Source organism: Wickerhamiella sorbophila, assembly GCF_002251995.1.
Source record: "Wickerhamiella sorbophila strain DS02 chromosome Unknown contig2, whole genome shotgun sequence".
Taxonomy (NCBI): domain Eukaryota; kingdom Fungi; phylum Ascomycota; class Dipodascomycetes; order Dipodascales; family Trichomonascaceae; genus Wickerhamiella; species Wickerhamiella sorbophila.
The window spans coordinates 2,512,501-2,530,783 of record NW_020194005.1 but is presented as its reverse complement, the minus strand read 5'-3'; the positions used below and the strand labels follow the sequence as shown (position 1 = coordinate 2,530,783).

General features: G+C 48.3%; 11 protein-coding genes across 11 annotated transcripts in view; 4 read left to right on the top strand and 7 right to left on the bottom strand.

The window, feature by feature from the left end:
- Positions 1-96: 96 nt before the first annotated feature.
- On the top strand, positions 97-603 carry B9G98_04723 (rRNA-processing protein FYV7; the record flags this gene model as incomplete). Its single annotated transcript, XM_024811280.1, has 2 exons — positions 97-121; positions 194-603. 2 exons carry the CDS (start codon positions 97-99, stop codon positions 601-603), a joined length of 435 nt encoding a protein of 144 aa, XP_024667048.1.
- Positions 604-608: 5 nt separating this feature from the next.
- On the bottom strand, positions 609-3,362 carry B9G98_04722 (hypothetical protein; the record flags this gene model as incomplete). Its single annotated transcript, XM_024811279.1, has 1 exon — positions 609-3,362. The coding sequence occupies one exon, from the start codon at positions 3,360-3,362 to the stop codon at positions 609-611; it is 2,754 nt and encodes a 917-aa protein (XP_024667047.1).
- Positions 3,363-3,434: 72 nt separating this feature from the next.
- On the bottom strand, positions 3,435-4,823 carry B9G98_04721 (Prostatic acid phosphatase; the record flags this gene model as incomplete). Its single annotated transcript, XM_024811278.1, has 1 exon — positions 3,435-4,823. The coding sequence occupies one exon, from the start codon at positions 4,821-4,823 to the stop codon at positions 3,435-3,437; it is 1,389 nt and encodes a 462-aa protein (XP_024667046.1).
- A 397-nt stretch (positions 4,824-5,220) lies between these two features.
- B9G98_04720 (Rho guanine nucleotide exchange factor scd1) lies at positions 5,221-7,722 on the bottom strand (the record flags this gene model as incomplete). The annotated part of the gene is made up of 1 exon (XM_024811277.1): positions 5,221-7,722. One exon carries the CDS (start codon positions 7,720-7,722, stop codon positions 5,221-5,223), a length of 2,502 nt encoding a protein of 833 aa, XP_024667045.1.
- Positions 7,723-8,053: 331 nt separating this feature from the next.
- B9G98_04719 (ER-derived vesicles protein ERV46) lies at positions 8,054-9,217 on the bottom strand (the record flags this gene model as incomplete). The annotated part of the gene is made up of 1 exon (XM_024811276.1): positions 8,054-9,217. The coding sequence occupies one exon, from the start codon at positions 9,215-9,217 to the stop codon at positions 8,054-8,056; it is 1,164 nt and encodes a 387-aa protein (XP_024667044.1).
- Positions 9,218-9,330: 113 nt separating this feature from the next.
- On the bottom strand, positions 9,331-11,655 carry B9G98_04718 (Stress response protein NST1; the record flags this gene model as incomplete). The annotated part of the gene is made up of 1 exon (XM_024811275.1): positions 9,331-11,655. The coding sequence occupies one exon, from the start codon at positions 11,653-11,655 to the stop codon at positions 9,331-9,333; it is 2,325 nt and encodes a 774-aa protein (XP_024667043.1).
- Positions 11,656-11,820: 165 nt separating this feature from the next.
- On the top strand, positions 11,821-12,339 carry B9G98_04717 (hypothetical protein; the record flags this gene model as incomplete). Its single annotated transcript, XM_024811274.1, has 1 exon — positions 11,821-12,339. The coding sequence occupies one exon, from the start codon at positions 11,821-11,823 to the stop codon at positions 12,337-12,339; it is 519 nt and encodes a 172-aa protein (XP_024667042.1).
- Positions 12,340-12,604: 265 nt separating this feature from the next.
- On the top strand, positions 12,605-14,932 carry B9G98_04716 (Inner nuclear membrane protein SRC1; the record flags this gene model as incomplete). The annotated part of the gene is made up of 1 exon (XM_024811273.1): positions 12,605-14,932. One exon carries the CDS (start codon positions 12,605-12,607, stop codon positions 14,930-14,932), a length of 2,328 nt encoding a protein of 775 aa, XP_024667041.1.
- A 205-nt stretch (positions 14,933-15,137) lies between these two features.
- B9G98_04715 (hypothetical protein) lies at positions 15,138-15,437 on the bottom strand (the record flags this gene model as incomplete). Its single annotated transcript, XM_024811272.1, has 1 exon — positions 15,138-15,437. The coding sequence occupies one exon, from the start codon at positions 15,435-15,437 to the stop codon at positions 15,138-15,140; it is 300 nt and encodes a 99-aa protein (XP_024667040.1).
- A 233-nt stretch (positions 15,438-15,670) lies between these two features.
- B9G98_04714 (DNA repair protein RAD16) lies at positions 15,671-17,977 on the top strand (the record flags this gene model as incomplete). The annotated part of the gene is made up of 1 exon (XM_024811271.1): positions 15,671-17,977. One exon carries the CDS (start codon positions 15,671-15,673, stop codon positions 17,975-17,977), a length of 2,307 nt encoding a protein of 768 aa, XP_024667039.1.
- A 41-nt stretch (positions 17,978-18,018) lies between these two features.
- B9G98_04713 (putative transporter SPBPB10D8.07c) overlaps positions 18,019-18,283 on the bottom strand; it is a gene marked incomplete at both ends in the record, with an annotated part of 819 nt that continues 554 nt past the window's right edge. The window contains one exon of the mRNA XM_024811270.1: positions 18,019-18,283. This exon is cut by the window's right edge and continues 554 nt beyond it. Coding sequence (XP_024667038.1) covers positions 18,019-18,283 — 265 coding nt within the window.

The window sequence follows — 18,283 nt, the reverse complement described above, 5'->3', positions numbered from 1 at the left end:
GAACTAAACAGTTAAACCTGTTGCACCAGATTTCTTTTTGCTATGGCGAGAGCTCTAGTTTTCCGAGTTAGGTAATCTGATCTCTTTTTCGTTTATATGGCCGGAAACTTTGAGCGAAAATGTAAGTAGTGCATGGCTATGGCGACGAGCCATTGGTGTGGTTGCTGGAGTGTATGGATTTACTAACTAAAAGCGAGGGATATCAAGCGTAGTTTGGTCCGCCGCGCCCGGATGCGCAAAGCGTATTTCAAAATGGTGGAGAAAGAAGGCGGTGATCCTGGTCCTAAACCTTGGTCCGAATCTGGCAGAGATGCTGAAGACACTGGGTCTGACAGCGAAGACGAGCGGGAGTATCCAAGACCCAAGGACGACCGCGGGGACCGGACCCCTAGACCACATCTAACAAAAAAACAACTGGCCAAGCAAAAACGACAGGAAGCCTACCATAAACTCAAAGAGCTTGAAGAGGCACGCCTGAAGGCGGAGCAGAAGCGGCAGCGTAAGAAAGGAACTATTCAGAAACGGACTTCTCGCGGCCAGCCCAAGCTAGGGTCCCGCATGGGCCTGTTGCTGGAGAAGTTGAAGCGAGAACAATCGGATTAAATTATTTAATAAATAGTGAAAACAGATGAAACGTTGTTGCTCACACTGATTTCGATGATGTCGGAGTTTTTCAAGAGCACCAAAAGTGTACCGCCATGGTTTAGTCTCATCTCGGCAGCTGGATGAGGAATCCACATCACCTGGTAGAGCTTGTACTGATGGGCGGCCATTTGCTTGAAAATAATGAGCTCTGGCTTGTCAGTTGATAAAACAAGAAAGGTCTCTTTTGGCGTCGCTCGTACCACGCAGTGCTCAAACTTGACGGGAGGGTACTCAATTGCCCATACCGGGCCAGAACAATCAAAGTCAATTTCCCGAAACCCTAGCAAGCTATTAGTGCCAGCGAAGAAGACGGTAGATCCACTGGTCGCTATTGCGTTAATCACGAACTCTTGCTCGTAGCTCATCTTATCGCCGAGCTTGAGTCCACTGTCGCTTTCTTCTATTTTGAGCACGCGTAAAAACGTCGGTTTCCTCGACTCGGTGAACAGTATACTCGTGGGTCCAGTAGTGAGCTCGCGTATCGGACGCTTCAAGTGCTTCTTCATGCGTGCTACAAACGTCACTGTTTGTCGTCGGCGGGTTATCGTATAAGTTCGAATAACCGCACTTGTCTCTGAGCCAGAGTGTACGATAAGGTGGTGGTACTTTTGCCCAGACAAAGCTATGTTCCACATGTGAATCAACCTTGGGTTTTCTTCTTGTGACAACTCTCCGGGTAAGCCACACAAAACCAAAGGCTCGTAGTATTTCGAATCGTAGCCCAAGATCTGGCCATTACATAGAACAAAAATAGCGCGAACATGAGGAGCCTGGGCGAATTGGCGCACTGAATAATGAGTAGGAACAAAATGTGTTCTTGGAATAACCGAGGTGGGCATATCATCGAGTCTGATTCTAAGTAGAGTGTCGTCAAGACCAACCATGAAATCGGTCTCGCTGATCTTGCACACTGACTTGACGCGATCTGGTACTGCTTTCTGCCCAAAATGAATGGGAATCACGCCACTATGGTCCACTTTGTAAAGACGGTCGGTCTTTATTAGTGTATACTTTTGATTAGCAGAGAGCAGTGCTACCGGGCCACCAGAAGTGTGCTGTCGAGAACTTCCCATATAAACGCTTCCATCGGTTGTTGCAAAGACCAGCTCATTTGACATAATACAGTCAACTGCCGGATCATTAACTTGAATGACTTTTTTGACCTCAAAAAGTTCCGCATCGTACAACCTCAGCTCATGCTCAAACCCAACTGCGATGGTGTTGGTGTCCAAAGCCTTTACAAAATAAACCATCCTTCCTGACGTATCGAGTTTACGAGGTGCCTCTACAAGTTCAGGATTAAGGACAAAAACCTCATTAGAATCCAGAATCACCGTGCATATTTCAAAGCCAATATGGGCTTGGGAGATGGGATACACCTGTTGCACAATACTTTTAAACGGAGCGAATTGACTCAATGCAACTGCCTTTGTGGCAGTTATCATAATTACGGAGCCATGAACCAAGCCCGCGGTGATCACTGGTTCATCAAACGAGCCTGCAAGTTTTAGCTGGCCGTTTTTCACGGTATACATCCAGCAAGTGCTCACAGAGCTCACAAATAGGAGCTGGGCATCCTCAATGTAGTTTAGCCCAGTCAAAAAAGGAGGACAGTTCTCTTTGTATTCGGCAACAATGTTTGCCGAACTAGCTTGATAAATGACCGCTAGGCCGGGTGCTTGCTTGATCGTCGTGATCAATTTGCTTGATTTCCCATTGAATTGGAATCCGCTGTAAAACCAAGATAGTGTTTTGCGATCTTTAATCTCGTCGTTTTCAATAACGAAAGAGCCTCGCTCCAAGTCTGTACAATAGCTGACGACTAATTTGCCTTGCTTCGAAACAACTGCGAATTTGTTGATTTGTCCGAGATCTACAACATGAGTATCGGTGAGAACAAAATCCATATTGGCCTTTCCATCAAAAACGTCAAGCGAGTAGAGCGTAGACTTTGCAATAAAATAAGCCTTACCACCGCCAACACTCCACGCTGTTGTTTTACCAATCGAAAACGTTTTGAGCGCTGTGCGTCCAGAAATTATATCTTGCATGGAAAAATAGCGAACCTGGTCTTCGTAAATTGCGATACTTTCACCATCCTTCGAGTCTAATGCCGCTGCAGTGCTCGGCGCACCTTGCAGGGGCAGCCTAATAGCAACAAACTCGCCTGTAGATAGCGGACTTGGCTCTAATTTGACATAAGAGGAGTTGTTTTCTGTACAGGAAGAAAACGTCCAAATGATGGGCAGTTTGTTCACTGGCAATGTGATTAGATTCACGGCTTTGACCATGGGGGGTAGTCGAAGGGTCCCGACTGCTTTAAGCACCTTGTCAAAAGAATAAAGTACCAAAGCACCTCCCAATAGCCCAATAGCAATATAAGATCCGTTACGATTGGCGGCTAGTAACGGTGGGCAGGCCAAGGTCCATTCACCAGGGATCGCGACCTGCCGGCTAGCTATAACGCGCAGATCCAGAGAGTAAACTTTCAATTCGCCTGAAGCAAAAACAAGCACAATATTTTGACCAGCGATACAAGCGGCAGTAACTAACGAACCAAGCCTTAAAACCTGATTATCCACCTCCAACATCATCTCGCTGACGATGATTGCCTTGTTCTCTATGCTCGACATAAACAGCACGTTGGGCCCAGATAAAACTGGTCTATAATTGAGCCTTTCGTCAGTCCATACTTGCGGCTCGACCTCGCTTTCCATCGATACACACGGAATGCCAGCCCTGGTGAGAGGTTGATGACTCAAGATCGCTGAAATACTATTATATGTAAACTAGACTACGGTACTATTAGAAGAAGCCAATTCCATGTCTTTAAGTCTCTCGTTGCGTGGCTTGGGACCAAGAATACGGTAGAGCATGTAACCAAGGGCACCCAAGATAAGGAAAACGCCAATTGTGACACCAGCGCCAATTCCACCGGCGTCAGCCAACGAGAGGTTTGAAGAAGACTTGTTGTCCTTCTCCAGATCAGCGACCTTAGAAGTCAAAGTAAGCTTGGCACAAGTATCAATTGTTCCACTACAGATGGTGCACCAATCCGAGATATTGGCGATTGCAACGTTGCTAATGCCCTTCAAGAACTGGTCGACGGGAACGGTGGTTTCATTATTGCCAAAGACCGGGAAAAACTCAAGCTCAGGAGAGTCCTGGGTGACATTTGTACCATTACGAATACCAGCACGAACGTACTGGTTATTAGAGTCATCAGTGATCAGCTCAATGGCGAGTGCAGAAGCGTAGTCAACGAGGCCAGTAAACTTGGACTCGTCAAGATTCATCCAGCCAAAAAGCCCAAACATAGAGTAGAAAGAATCATAGGAACCAAAGATAACACTCAGACGCTCAGGGCTAGAAGTGTTTGTGATAGATTTGATGAAAGAACCGGCAGTGTTCAAAATTGAGGCACCACCAACCATAACGATGGAATTGCTCGCATTGTAGCTGAAAGACTTGGAGTACTCATCCTGGTAGTATCTGACTTGATTGAAAACGGCCATATCGTTCTTAATTATGTTGTAGAAAGTTTCGTTATGGTAGTAGTTGACCTCAAAAAAGTCAAACACCGTGTAAGCATTACCATAGTTGAGCTTCGAATTGGGGAGGGAGCCGGCTGTGTATTTGGACAAACTCTGGTAGAAATCAAGAGTGCTTTGATTCAATGCCTTAAACTCGTCGGACTCGTAGTACTTGGCACTGGCATTAGTGTAAGCGGGGCAGTTCGTGTTACCATCAATGGTCCAGTACTCGGGGCCATCAATATTCACGCCTTCAACATAAACATACTGGTAGCCATTGAACGGCGTCTCATCTGTGGTACCGTTAGCGAGAGAGGCACCGGGAACCTCCGAAGCGTCACGTGAACCAACAGGAGGGTACAGGCCCTGGACAAAGGCCTGGCTGCTCTTACTCAAAACATCACTATCGGCAGCCATAACCGAGACCTGGTTAGATTTGTATACCTCATCCAGTCCGTTTATAGGATAGGTATTGAAGTATCGATTATGGAAGTAAGTGCCAGCATCCTGTTCTTCAGACACTCCCAAAGGAGTCAGATAGGTAGTAGGCTTCTTCAGACGATCGCCATGGCGAACGAACACGAACGAACCAAGAATGGTCTCGGCAGAGACGGCAGTGAACAATGCTACTAGCAAACTTTTCATTAAGAGAACGAAGATAAAGTCACCCTTACATAACGGGTACATATATTAATTCGGTTGAGACATCGTATAGTCACAACTGCGGCGGGGTGCATATATATATATTGATCTGATAAGAGCCTGGGAAAAAAGCAAAAGCGCTCCCGAAACTGCGAGAGTTTTTCCCTGGAGACGTAAAACACTTTTATAGCTCTATCCCTCAGTTTTGTGAACGAAATCCAGCGAAAGATCTGATCTTCTTGCGCCACCTCATGCAGGGTCATTGGTCCGTCCATATGTTGAAGTATGACGCATATCGAATCAACCATGCAGGGTTGAATTTAGTTCGGGATAAAGCGAGAATATAATTCGATCGAATGGATCAGACTAAGAAACTTGCCAATTTTACATGTTTGACTATCTATACGACCCATATATTAAGTTGGTCGCCCAGCATACAGTCAGTAGCCATTTGAAGATCGTCAGTCGACGCCAGCGTCACAAAATCTTCGTCTTCGTCCTGGTACTTTAGCTTTAGTGGACTCACAAACTGTTTTCCGCACATATGGAGTTTTCTCTCAACACGAGAAAGTAGCACCTCGTAGGTTGTGTCTGCATTAACCTGAATCAAGTACGACTCGACCTGATAATGTAGGCGTACCAAGAGTTTACTTTGGTCATGCAATGAAGGGTGTGCAGATGCGGGATGATGACTGGGACTGCCCAGATTGCTGGTTTGAAGTTCGAGGTGTCCAAATCGCGAAGAGTTAGACCGCACAGATGATCTGGAAGCATAGCGCGCAGGGTTGAATTCGCCAGGCTGCTCAACAAACTGTGGTGACGACATTGTACCCATGTTGAGGCCTGCCGACCCTTCTTCAATTGACCCTGAGGATGTCGAAGTGCCTCTCCGGCCATTGAAAGGATGGCTAACCGTCGGGATGGTAGACTCGGAGTGATGGTGAACGAACGTCGGCGAAGAAACAAACGTCGTCTGGCTTCCGTTAGAAATCCGTGAGCCTATAGTACCTGGGCGATAGATATTGGCCTCAGAGGTAGATCTCGATCGTCCGTTGAGGTCTGGGTTGTAACTGAGCGAAGAGGTAGAAAGTTTACGCAACGAAAGGTTGTCAACAGGTGATTGCGGCGGCATATCGTCATAGAATTGAGCCATTTTGGTGTCGTTGTTTTCGTCCTCATACGCAGTCGTAATATCTGACAAGCTACGGGCACGGACCTCAGAAATAAGCTTCTGGATGCTCTGCTCCCAAAGCTGTGCCTGCTCCTCATTGAAAAGTCTAAAATCAAAAGTACCAGTTTCGGGAGCATTTTCTCTTCCCCAGGTGATACTCAAAATATACGAGCCAGTGTCGGTTTTCGTCACTGTCACGCCAGTCACGTACGTGATGTAGATGCGTCCCTTAAGGTCCATGCTCGTACGCTTGGACGGTTTCGGAGCCCTCATTTTGCTTAGGCCGCCCTTTTTTACGGGAGCACTGTCCTTACAGCAGAGCAACACATGCTCGAATAAATAAAGGTAGTATTCGCTCTCGGCACTGTCCATAGTAATCACCGGATACTGACCACGGAGGAGCAGCTCGCCCATACTATCAGCATTCAGACCACGCCAGTCTTTAAGCTGTTCCCGCAGCTCATTGAAATAGAACTCGTTCTCGGACTTGCGCTGAGCTTCGTTGATTTGTAGCGTCATACCATGCATAATGTCCATACTCTTTAGTAAAGCCGGATAATAGGCCACGGCTTGTGGAGTTGACTTTGCAATCTGCTTCAGAAGTAAAGGATATTTGCAAATCCTCTGCACTGGTTTGATTAGCATCGCTTGCAGCTCGTGGTTGGGTTCCATAATGTCGGAAAACGCCATCAGCTGCATAGAATTCGCCAGAGCGAGACCAGAAGCCTCACGCTGGTTCAAAGTATAACTTTCATAAAGATGGAACTCCTGCTTCAAGAGGCTAAACAAAAGATGGAACTGCTGCTCATCCATTGGAAGACGGGCGTGGTACTCCAAACCTACTAAGAACCTTCTTTGGAAATCGACAATACGCGACAAATAGGGGAATATTGCTTGCACCATTTCTCTAGGCATATTTCCTGCCAGCATTGCATCGTTATATTGCTGCATGAGCTCCAAATCTTGGACATATTTGCGCTCGGTGTTCACGATTTCTAAAACAACATTGTCACGCTGGGACTGCGCTGCAGGCAACTCGATATCTTTCACAGTAGGTATAGAAGTGATGCGGGCCTCATCGACTAGCATTTTGAGTAGCACCTCCACGGTGTGCAAAACTTTGAGCAGATCGGAGGTCGAATCGCTGAACATGTTGGTGATGGTGAAGAGGTCCTCTTCGGGACGTAGCTTAAGAACAGTGATACAGGCCTGTAAAAAGTGGTAAACCATTTTCTTGGCTGATTTGATGTTGCAACTCTCGGTCGGGCTGAGCACTTCCAATTGAACCGTCTCACCGTTCTCGTCCACACGCAAAAGAGCATTGAATAAGATGCACAAAGGCGAGCCCAGTCTCAAAATACGCCACAAGTGAGAAACCGGGTCCAGAGCGTAGTTTTGCGGGGCGATACCAATGTTTATTTGCGGCACGTCATTCTCGCCCTGGGTTGGCGACGCGCACATTTCAATAATAGCTTCCAACTCAGGGATTTGTTTCATTGCCAGCATGATCAGCTTGCACTGGTTGTACAACGAGCGGGAAGGGTTGACGGGTCTCTGGGAAACCCATGACTGACTGGGGACGGGCGTGGTTGGACCGGACACGGACTGCGACCGCGGCTGGCCGTTCGAATTAACCTTGGTCAGTCCTGGAACCAAAACTTGGCTCGAATTCGACGTCAGGTTCACGTGGCTGCTGGACCGCGACGCACGGTTTGCGGGATCCTGAGCCATTAACAATTTATAGCGTGATGGAAGTGTGGTCACACAGGTGTGAGGATGGTGCAGAAAAAACCCTAACTTTTCGTAAATTAGTGCGGCTGACTAAGCCTGAGGCGGTGGAATTACTACCGTTTTTTCAAAGACCCGCCGTCCCCCTCTTTACACCCCACCTATCAGACGCGGGGAACCCCCAAGCTGTCGGGCCAAATGTGCTTCATGTGAACAATTAAATTAGACAATGCTTGTAGTTTAAACAGAATACAGTTTACATATAAGGATCTAAATTCTGATCAAGGGCGGAATAAAATATCTATTTTTATGACAATGCACAAGACACAAAAACCTAGCGATTCTTCTTTTCCCGTAACACGCGATCCATCGCATAGACTGAGCGATCGACGAGGGCTGCGGTGGTGATTACTGCGCCAATGATAGCGCAGACGTCCATTAACAGTTCACTGAAAGTTTCCATCCGTCGTTCGGTGTTAATCACCTTCATCGGCGAAATCTCATAATCCACTCTAACCCCAGGGATGCCTCCTGATGCATGGTACGAATTCGGATGGTCTTCATCTGGGCCCCCAACAATGGGTCTGCCGTGGCGGGTGACAGAGTATTGGTTCGTGCTCATCACCGTGTTGTTAAGAAAATGGAACTCAGTCGCCACAACTTTGGCAAAATAGTGGAACGCAAACTGCTTTTGGTCGGTGGCTCCATGGAATCCGCGAAGTGGGTCATCCAGCTGTGTCTCCCCGCCCTCACCAAACGATAGCTGGTGGATGGTATGATCAAAGTTGAAGGGCATTGACGGTAAATTGTACGCGCTCAAATCGTGAGAATGACGACCACTTCCAATTACTGGCTCACCAGGAGCGAAGTGGAGAACACCGGCAACTTTGGATACAGAGACGCGTCCAGAGACCCGACACCCGTTCTGCTTGTTGGCTTCCAGGGCTTCGGGGTATCCTTCCTCTTTGCACTGGTCGAACCCAGAACCATCGTGGAACTGCCACCCTTTAGCCGCATATGCCCGCTGCACGTCCAAGCATGAAAGGCAGTTCTCCTCGTCAGGTGCAGCACCATAGCATGGGCCCTTGTAGTCTGGATTAGCGAGTCTGGCAGCAATGGCATTTTCGCGGATCTCTTTTTGGCGGTCCAAAATGGCCTTATCGGCGAAATTCCCGTCAGGGCCCAAATCTGCCATGAGCAGCTGCCCATCCACATCAGCTTGAACCTCGCCAGCAATATCCATGGCATCCACGTTCAAAATCGTACAGGGTACGTGTGGGAACGAAATATCCACAATAATATCCATACGCTCATCTCGCGCTGAATCCACCACCAACGTTGGTTCGAGCCCTACGCTGAAATACGACTGCACTTCCAGTACAAGAAGCCAGACAATCAGTATAGCGGCGAGAATAGTTACAAGACCACCAGATGTGGTACGGACCTGCCGTCTACCGCCGCTCGACTTGCCGAAGACATCAAGAAATTGCAAGCTCATCGATGAAATGCTTCGATGATGTCAGCGGGCGACTCCATCGTTGGGCCTAATCTATAGGGAAAGCTAAAGTTTCAACTATGATAAATATGTACTTTTCGAGAAGTTGGCTGTATTTATTTGCGACGAAAGTGCGTGACGATACCGACACTATCTCTCAAGCAGAAGAATGGGCCATTGTTATTTGCTACACCGCAAGCGTTGTAGAAATCGGTTTGGCTCAGTATACTATTACCCAGTACCTTGACAGTTGCCTGATAAAGTGCCTGGGAGGGAATGTAGCCATCCACCGCAGCTCCTTCGAAAGCGAGGCGGTCGTAGCTCAGCAATGCGGCATTCTGGACACTGTCCAAAGAGCTTGTTGACCAGATAGATTGGCTCGACCATAACGATCCGCCTACGTGACTTCTGGTGGGGGTAGTCCCGATAGGTAAGGGTACAGAGATGGGGGAAGTCGAGCCAAGAGGCCAGTTGGGCCATTTAGAGGTGCCGGAGCCAACTGGAGCCCGAGAGAGAGGCGGGTTGGCTTGATAGAGGCCGCCCAGCGGACTCCATCCCCGAACTTCCTCGTCTTGAGGGCCAGAGCTCCATTCAGAACTGATAGGAGTTTCATGACGAGGGTGCACAGTTTCGACAGCGGCTGCGGCCGCGGCTGCAGCAGACTCCTCTTGAAGGACTTGCTCGTTGATCAAACGCTGGCGCTCGATTACTTTTTGCTGTTCTTCTTCCTTGAGCCTCTCTGCTTCTAAACGCTCCTGTTCACGCTTTCGAGCTTCCACTTCTTTGGCTGCAGCTTCGGCTTCGCTTTTGAGACGTTCCAGTTCCCGACGCGCTGCCTCATGTCGTTCTTGCTCTTTACGTTCCTTTTCGCGCTGACGCTCACGCTCCTCTTCCAAAGCCAGCTTCTTCAGACGCTCCTCAATTTCGGCACGGTGCGCTTCTTGTTTGAGTCTTTGCTCCTCCAAACGCGCTAAGCGTGCTGCTTCCTCTTTGGCCTTCTGAGCTTCTTCTTTGGCTTTCCGCTCCTGCTCTTTGCGCGCACGCTCCTCCTCTTTCAATTTCTGTTGAGCTCGCTTTTTATCTTTACGCTTTTCACGATCGCGAAGCTTCTTTTGCTCCTTCTCTTCGCGTATACGAGCTTCCTCAGCTTCGAGTTCAGCGAAAAGTGACATCTGGCGCTGCTTGGCAACATGCTCGCGGAATGCCAATAAAATACGATATTCAAAGGTTCTGGTTGCGAATCCTCTAAGCATTACTTTCGCAACATCACCAGTGGAACTGTCAAAGGGAATGGTTTGAAGATCATGGTCATCTTCATCCTCGTCTTCGTCCTCGTCTTCGTCCTCATCACAATCAAGATCGTCCTCTTCTTCATCGTCAAACTCGTCTTCGTCAGGATCTGAAAACTCGCCCCGTTTTATTCGGTTTTGATTGGCAACATAAACAGCAGCATCATGTCTCGCTGCCATGTCGATTTCTCGAATCACTTTGTATTCGGCCATCTGTTCCATGACGTCGACAAACCGCTTGCCATCGTTTTGCAATAAGTCATCAGCAACTGAGAGAATACCGCCTCCTAACCGTTTGCCCTTATTTTTACGACGTTCCGCGGTCATCTCAGCAAGGAGCTCTGCTTCCTCTTGGATATCCTCTTCGTCGTAATAATCTGGGGTATCGGCTTCGAACTCCACGGAAGAGAATGTGTTTTCCTCAGCAAGGTTACGAGACTCGTTTGCCGATTCATTGGATTCATGCTCCTCAGTAAACATACCCTTGGTAAAGCAATCAGCAATAAACTCGAGTTCAGCGGAGTACTCGTCGTATATTTTCTCCATCTCGCCCTCATGTCGGTGTTGCCACGCATTACGCTTGCGCCCGCACCCGGAACAAGAACATGTCTTATGATTTTGGCGGTACTTTGTATCGGATAATTTTTTGTCTATTCGCAAAACATCTTCCCGTTCTTTCTCTAGCCTCAACAGATCACGGCGTTCGGCTTCGCTGAGGTTGATCCAAAAGTTGTGTATTTGGTGCTTTTGATCCGGACTCAGATCCCAGAAGGGACTCTTTTTAGAGCGATTAGCGACCATCTCAAGGCGACCGAGTGACCATTTCAATGAATCACGCCTCAAAGCAGGACCAGCCTTCTCCATCGAGCCACTGAGGCTCTGCGCTACTGTATTCGCAGCCTCAAGAAGATCAGACTCCATGGTTGCATCAATGTTATCAATAGTCAAGCCCTGGCCGTCGGCATGCAGTCGTACTTGCGCCTTCGTGCTACTTTTCTTCTTCTTTTTCTTTCGCTTTTTCTTACTGGACACATTTGACGCTCCAGCCCCATTTTCAAGCGGAGCACTTGGTTCATGCTGTGGTCCCGACCCTGAAAACTCGAAATCAATGTCTTTACCAACCACAAACTGTTGGTTGTCCATAACAGACATCACGATTGAGCTAAATGTCGAGGAAAGTGAGGATGCCCAAGCTGGTGTGTTCTGACTAAGGAAATTTTGGCCATCCTCCCTAAAGTTTACCGGTTTAAGCAGGACGAACCCGCGAGCGAGGGGGAAAAAGAGGTTTGCGAACTAAGATTTGTATGGTCTATACAGATGGATAATAGACCTAGTCATGATTTGCAGTGGAAGCACGAGAAGCTGCGAGCGCTTTTGCAAAAAAGCGAGATTAGTGAGACAGAGCTGGAACAGGTCTTCGATTCGCAAGCATTGACCGAGTTTTACAGTATCGAACAAGCTAAAATAGTGCAAGAGACCATTGAGGCCCTGAAGAGGCAGGCGAGTGAGCTTGAGACGAGTATAACTCACCAAAAACTCATGAGCAGTGATCTGCAGAGCATTCTATCGCAGCGAAATAATGCAAGGAATGAGGAGGTACCGCCAGAACGAATTGACCAGTTAAAATCTGATATCAGACATGTCATGTTGAATTTCACATGCAAGGCTAATGGGCTGGACCCAGATGAAGCAGAAAAGCTAATAAACGGACTGATGACGTACGAGCTCGGGTTTGTGGTTCCCAGGACCCTGCAAACCGTTCAGTATTTTATCTCAAATCACTTGGTCGACGCCAGACCTGCCGAGTCTGGCCAAGTTGTCCTCAAACTCTGGTGAACCTAATTTTACATCTACTACGAAGCATATCAGCTTAATGACTTACTGAAACCTATTTATCTCTACCAACTTGCCGCGTCGTGGCTGTTTTACGGCTACATTCCAAAAGTCGTGGTTACCCGGAAGTCGTTGCCCACCTCTGGCGGAAAGCCCGCCCGCTGTTTGTTTTGCTTTCATAAGCCAACAACAAACATCACTCTGCCCTCAAACCCCACCACCCTTTTCCCCCCCTACACACCCTTAGGATAAACTCACAGCCAGCTCGATGTCTGATGAGAACGAGTATCTGAAAGAAGAGTTTGATTACCACAAACTGACAATTCCACTTTTGCGGGGAATTCTGAACAAGCACGATGTTCAAATTCCGCCGCACACAACCCGCAAAGCCGACTACGTGAAGCTGTACGAGACAGCCATTGTGCCAAACCTCAAATCTCTTCGCAAGCAGTACCTGCACCCCAATCCCTCGAGCGAAAATATTCATGATGCATCCCCGCGAGGTCGCTCTGCGTCACCTATTCGCCGTTCTACGCGATTAAGGTCGCAATCGCCAGAAAAGCGAGTTGCGTCTGCGGGCTCTGCACGCTCCAAGCGTTCGCTGGCCCCTCCTGAAGAGAACGCTTCAGTGCCCGAGTCGCCACGTCGGCGCAAGATCAACAAGAAGGTGTCGCTACCTGACGATCTGCAGGAACTGGCTCCCAATGTCGACGAGATCCGGGTGCGTGGCCCGCGTACCCGTTCCAAGTCCCCGATTAGGATGACCGAAGCCGATCTAGCAGCTGGCCTCAAAGAAACTACTCGGTCGCCACGAAAGCGTCGGGCACCAGCCGAAGCTGCAGCGGATCCAGCTACTCGGGGTCGTACACCGCGCCGTGAGACCACCCAGAGCAATGCGACAACGCCCACCAAAAAGTCCACCGCGAGTTCAGCACACAAGAGCAGTCCATTCACCCAAGAGAATGTGTTCCAATCCTCTCGCAAACGCACCAGTGATCATCTCGGTCACAAGGAAGATCGTCCCCATAAAGTGGCTGCTCGATCCTCCGCGACTGCCCCTGAAGCAGAAATCAAGTCAGACGAGGAAGTAGACGTTATGGCCCAATTCACGAATTTCTCAGAAAGCGAGCTGATTCCGGTGGAAGAGGCCACTGAAGAAATTAAAATGGAGGTCGACGAGAAGCCCCGCGTGGTTTCTGAGCGTCGCGGCTTTATGCCCAGTCTCCAGGCGTTGAACGTTTCGAACATTTTTGCTCAAAGACTTGCGCCAGATCCTATGAGTACGCCCGAGCTTTCTTCCGCTTTACCTACAGACACTGAAAATGACGCGGATATTGAAGTTGATGCCACCCCCGCAGCTCCTGAGCCGGAGACTCCGGTTGAGATCAAAGAAGAGCAAAGTATTGCCGAACAGTCCATCGAAGAATTCGCTAGTTCTCGACCCCACGTGTCCCAACACTTTTTCTCAGCTATTAACACTGCGCTGGTTGCCTTCACCGCGCTGGTAGCTGCCACTATGTTAGTTTGGTGGCCCGCCGAAAGGTCAAAGCTAGGGTTCTGCGATACCACGCTCGTCCCGCCGACCCGTGATTATCCTTGGTTTGCTTCTTTCTCTTTGAGCGATCCTTACCTCCAGCAAGTCCAGGAATATGTTCGACATGGAGTCGACTACGTTGCCCCGTCCTGTTACCCGTGCCCTGAGCACGCTACGTGCTTTGCCAACACCGAAATCAAGTGTGATGAGGGCTACATTGAGCGCCGCGATTTGTTCGCCCTGCTAGGTTTTTATGGACCTTGGTGCGAGCGAGATGTCGAGACTGAAAGGTTATTGGCAACTTTAGCCGAGCGTGCAGTACACGTATTGCGTAACCGGCGTGCCAGGTATGAGTGCGATGGTGATATTCCATCACCCGAAATGACTGAGGACGAGCTATACTACGAGTTGTTGGCCCTCAAAGCGCCCCAACTCTCGGAAGAGGACTTCCGAGCACTTTGGGATTCGGTGTCCGCGGGACTTAATCAGTACCCCGACGTTGAAATGGTAAGTCTTCAAAAATTTGAACCCAGGAACAAACTAACCCAGGTATTCCCCCATAACTGTCCCCCCGCGGAAACAGCCCAGTACCACGACGACGAAGATGACAATGGATACAGAGGTGAAACCGAATGTGTCGAATCGTCGCCGATATTTGTATCACACTCTTTAGCCCACGTGAACATTCTTTGCCGGTTCAGACTCAGCATGTTTGTGTGGCTTGAGGAACGCAAATTCACGATTCTGTACGTTCTTTCGTTGTTTGTCTTTCTGAGCGTGGTTGGCAGCTTCTTGGCTTTCCGTCAGCGTCACAATCGCCAGGTAGCCAAGAGCGTCCACGCAGCCATTGCTCTGATGCGGGCCCAGCAGCACAAAGCGGATGATGACCGTACCGGCAGAACTGACCGTTTCTATGTTGCTGGACCCTTATTCGAACATGTGCCCAAGAGCCTACGCGACGACGTTGCTGCTACGTTGCAGCGACACAAAAACGTGGTTTATGGCCAAAAAGAGATCAAGCAGGGCGAGATTGCCACGATCTATGAGTGGACTGGGCTCTAATTTATTGTTGTTTCCGATCTGTCCGATCTTAACAGATACTAACTCTCTGTAATACTAATACCAATGCTTCAAGGCAAATTGCTGCTAGCTTATTTCTTCGTTTTGAAAAACAAATAGCAGATAGCAGTTGCAACTATTTAATTATATATTTTGTTGCCTAAGCGGACATGTTCGTTGTCTTTAGACCGAGAATCTGAAAACAGTCTCAATTTTCAGTTTTCTTGGGCTCCTCAGTGTTTGTCTTGAGCTCATCAATGGTGGCTTGTAGCTCCTGTAAAGATTGACGAAGGCCAATAACATCAGTCAAAATAGCCCGCTGAGCAGCCTGGTACTCGTCAAACAGGTAATAGTAGGCACCGGCACCGGTCAACGTGACACCAACCAAGAACCCGGTGAAGCCCCCTCTCAGAGCACCAACCCGGCGGACAGGGGGGATAACAGCAGGCGGACCAGCGCGCAGCACAGTGGTAGAAAACCGAGCAGAGCGGATAGTGCGAGACAGCATGCTTTGTCATTGGCGGAGGCCTGAGACGTCCTTTGAATGGCTCGCGAGGACAGAAGCCAATACACCGCAAAAAGGTATAGCGCAAAAAGCAGTGTTTAACAATTTAACGCGCTTATTGAATGTTTTGGGGCCTATTTCTAGATAGGCGTGTTTCGAGGTATCCAAACTTTCCACTGCCCAAAATCTGTAGCCTTTGCATAAGTATCCACAGATCAATTTGCTTACTTCGACTCATGAGCACTACCGACGATGATAGTGGCGGTAGCTCGAGCGATGGTGGTTTTGCACGGTCGCCTAGTTGGAAGTCGTCGGATGATGATTTAACAGATAGTGATGTTGAAATTGTACAAGTGCGATCCAAAAAAGCTCGCCGCCGCTTGAGTACAGATAGCCCTGCGAGGCACGCCACATCTGATCTCGATAGCATGGACGAAATGGCCGAAACGATAGAGAGTTCTAGAGCGGTATCCGAGTCGGCAGCAACCTCTCCACCTGAAGTCGAAGCGGAAGCTCCGGCGCCGCCGCCGGTTCGAAGAAAACGCAAAACGCCGGCCAAAAAAAAAGATCCGAACGATAAGAGAACAAACGTACAGAAGCAATTCGATAGAATGGAAGGTGGGCTCAAAGAGTTCCACCCAGAGCTTCGTACTGTTTTCGAGGACCTTGCGTCTCTGCCCGAGCGAGAAGTCTGCGAAATGGATCAGCCCGAAGAACTAAAATGCTCCCTTTTGAGGTTTCAACGTGAGGGCTTGTACTGGCTCATAAACCAAGAGCAAGGTATTTATCATGGCGGGATTTTAGCTGATGAAATGGGAATGGGGAAAACTATTCAAACAATTGCTCTTTTCCTATCCGATAAAGAGCGGGCAGGTCCGATTCTGGTTATTGCGCCCACTGTCGCAGTTATGCAATGGAAAAATGAAATTCAGCAATACGCAGGTGACAATTTTTCTATCCTAATTTTCCACGGCTCAAATAGGCCCAAAAATGCTGCTCAGATAAGGGAACATGATATCATTTTAACTACCTACGCAGTGATGGAGTCTTGTTGGCGCCGCCAGCAAAGTGGAGTCGTTCGTCAAGATCGCAAAGTCTACGAGAAATCACCCCTTCATTCCATTACTTTTCACCGGGTTGTTCTGGACGAAGCCCATAATATCAAAGATCGTCAAGCCAGTACCTCCAGAGCAGTTTTCATGGTTAATGCATTGTATCGTTTATGTTTGAGCGGCACCCCACTGCAAAACAGAATTGGAGAGTTGTATTCTTTACTCCGTTTTTTAAGGGTTGAACCGTTCTGCAACTACTACTGTACCAGGTGCGATTGTGCTTCCAGTGAATGGAAATTCGCAAGGCAAAAATGTACATCGTGTGGCCATGTGGTTATGCAGCATGTCAACTATTTCAATCATTCACTCTTGAAACAAATTCAGCGTATGCCTGACCAGCAATCAGTGGCCATGAGCAAAATGAGACTTTTGCTGAAACAAATCATGCTACGGCGAACAAAGGTAGAGCGAGCCGACGATCTCGGTCTACCACCGCGTGTCGTTAACGTTCGAAGGGACTATTTCAACGAAGAAGAGAAGGACCTGTATGCAAGCGTGTTTAGTGACTCCCGACGAACATTTTCCACATATGTGAACCAAGGTGTGGTGCTCAATAATTATGCGAATATCTTCACGCTGATCACCCGTATGCGTCAAATTGCAGACCATCCAGATCTAGTACTTCGACGTGCAACAGATGACAATGTCCATATGGAGGGTCTTGTTTGCCGCTTGTGTGATGACGAGGCTGAAGATGCTATCCGCTCCAAGTGCCATCACTTATTCTGTCGGATGTGCATTAAGGAGTACATTGAGGGCTTCACAGGTGCAGATGACCAACTCGAGTGCCCGGTCTGCCATGTCGGCCTGACTCTTGATCTCACCGCCCCAGCAATCGAAATAGGTGAGGAGATCTCTCAAAAAGCTTCGATCGTCAATCGTATTCGTATGGATAATACTTGGAGATCTTCTACCAAGATCGAAGCTCTTCTCGAGGAGCTTTTCAAACTTCGAGGCAACAAGCAAACAATCAAAAGCATTGTGTTCTCTCAGTTTACATCGATGTTGGATCTTGTTGAATGGAGACTAGCCCGCGCTGGTTTTAAGACCGTCAAGCTTCAAGGTTCCATGTCCCCCACTCAGCGAGATAGCATCATCAAACACTTTATGGAAACACCCAGCGTCGAGGTCTTCTTAGTTTCTCTCAAAGCTGGTGGAGTCGCTTTGAACCTTTGTGAAGCCTCCCAAGTGTTTCTTCTTGATCCGTGGTGGAACCCTTCAGTCGAGTGGCAGAGTGGTGATCGTGTACATCGCATAGGTCAACATCGACCTGTCACAATTACTCGATTGGTGATCGAAGACAGCATTGAAAGCCGTATAATCGAACTACAGGAGAAAAAAGCTAATATGATCAATGCAACAATAGGCGCTGATGATGCTGCATTGAACCGTCTCTCTCAAACGGATATGGAATTTTTATTCAACAACTAGTGACCATATTCTGTGTAGTATTGCTAGCTCTATAAGGTTGCTCATTGAGTCTCATTTGATCCTTCTTCTAGTGCTTCAACTTTGGATAAAATGACACTTCGCGGGCGCCAAATATCTTCATGAGGAAAATCGAACAGTGCTGTTCCGCATAGACTCATGAGGGTAACTATAATAAGAGAAACCCCGTATATACCACTGAGAATCCGGAACGCCCCTAAGTCAAATAGTGCCCATACTTCGCGGCACCCAAGAGCCATTGCACCAAGTGGGAACGAGGCTGACCACCATGCACTCGTGTAGCCTCGG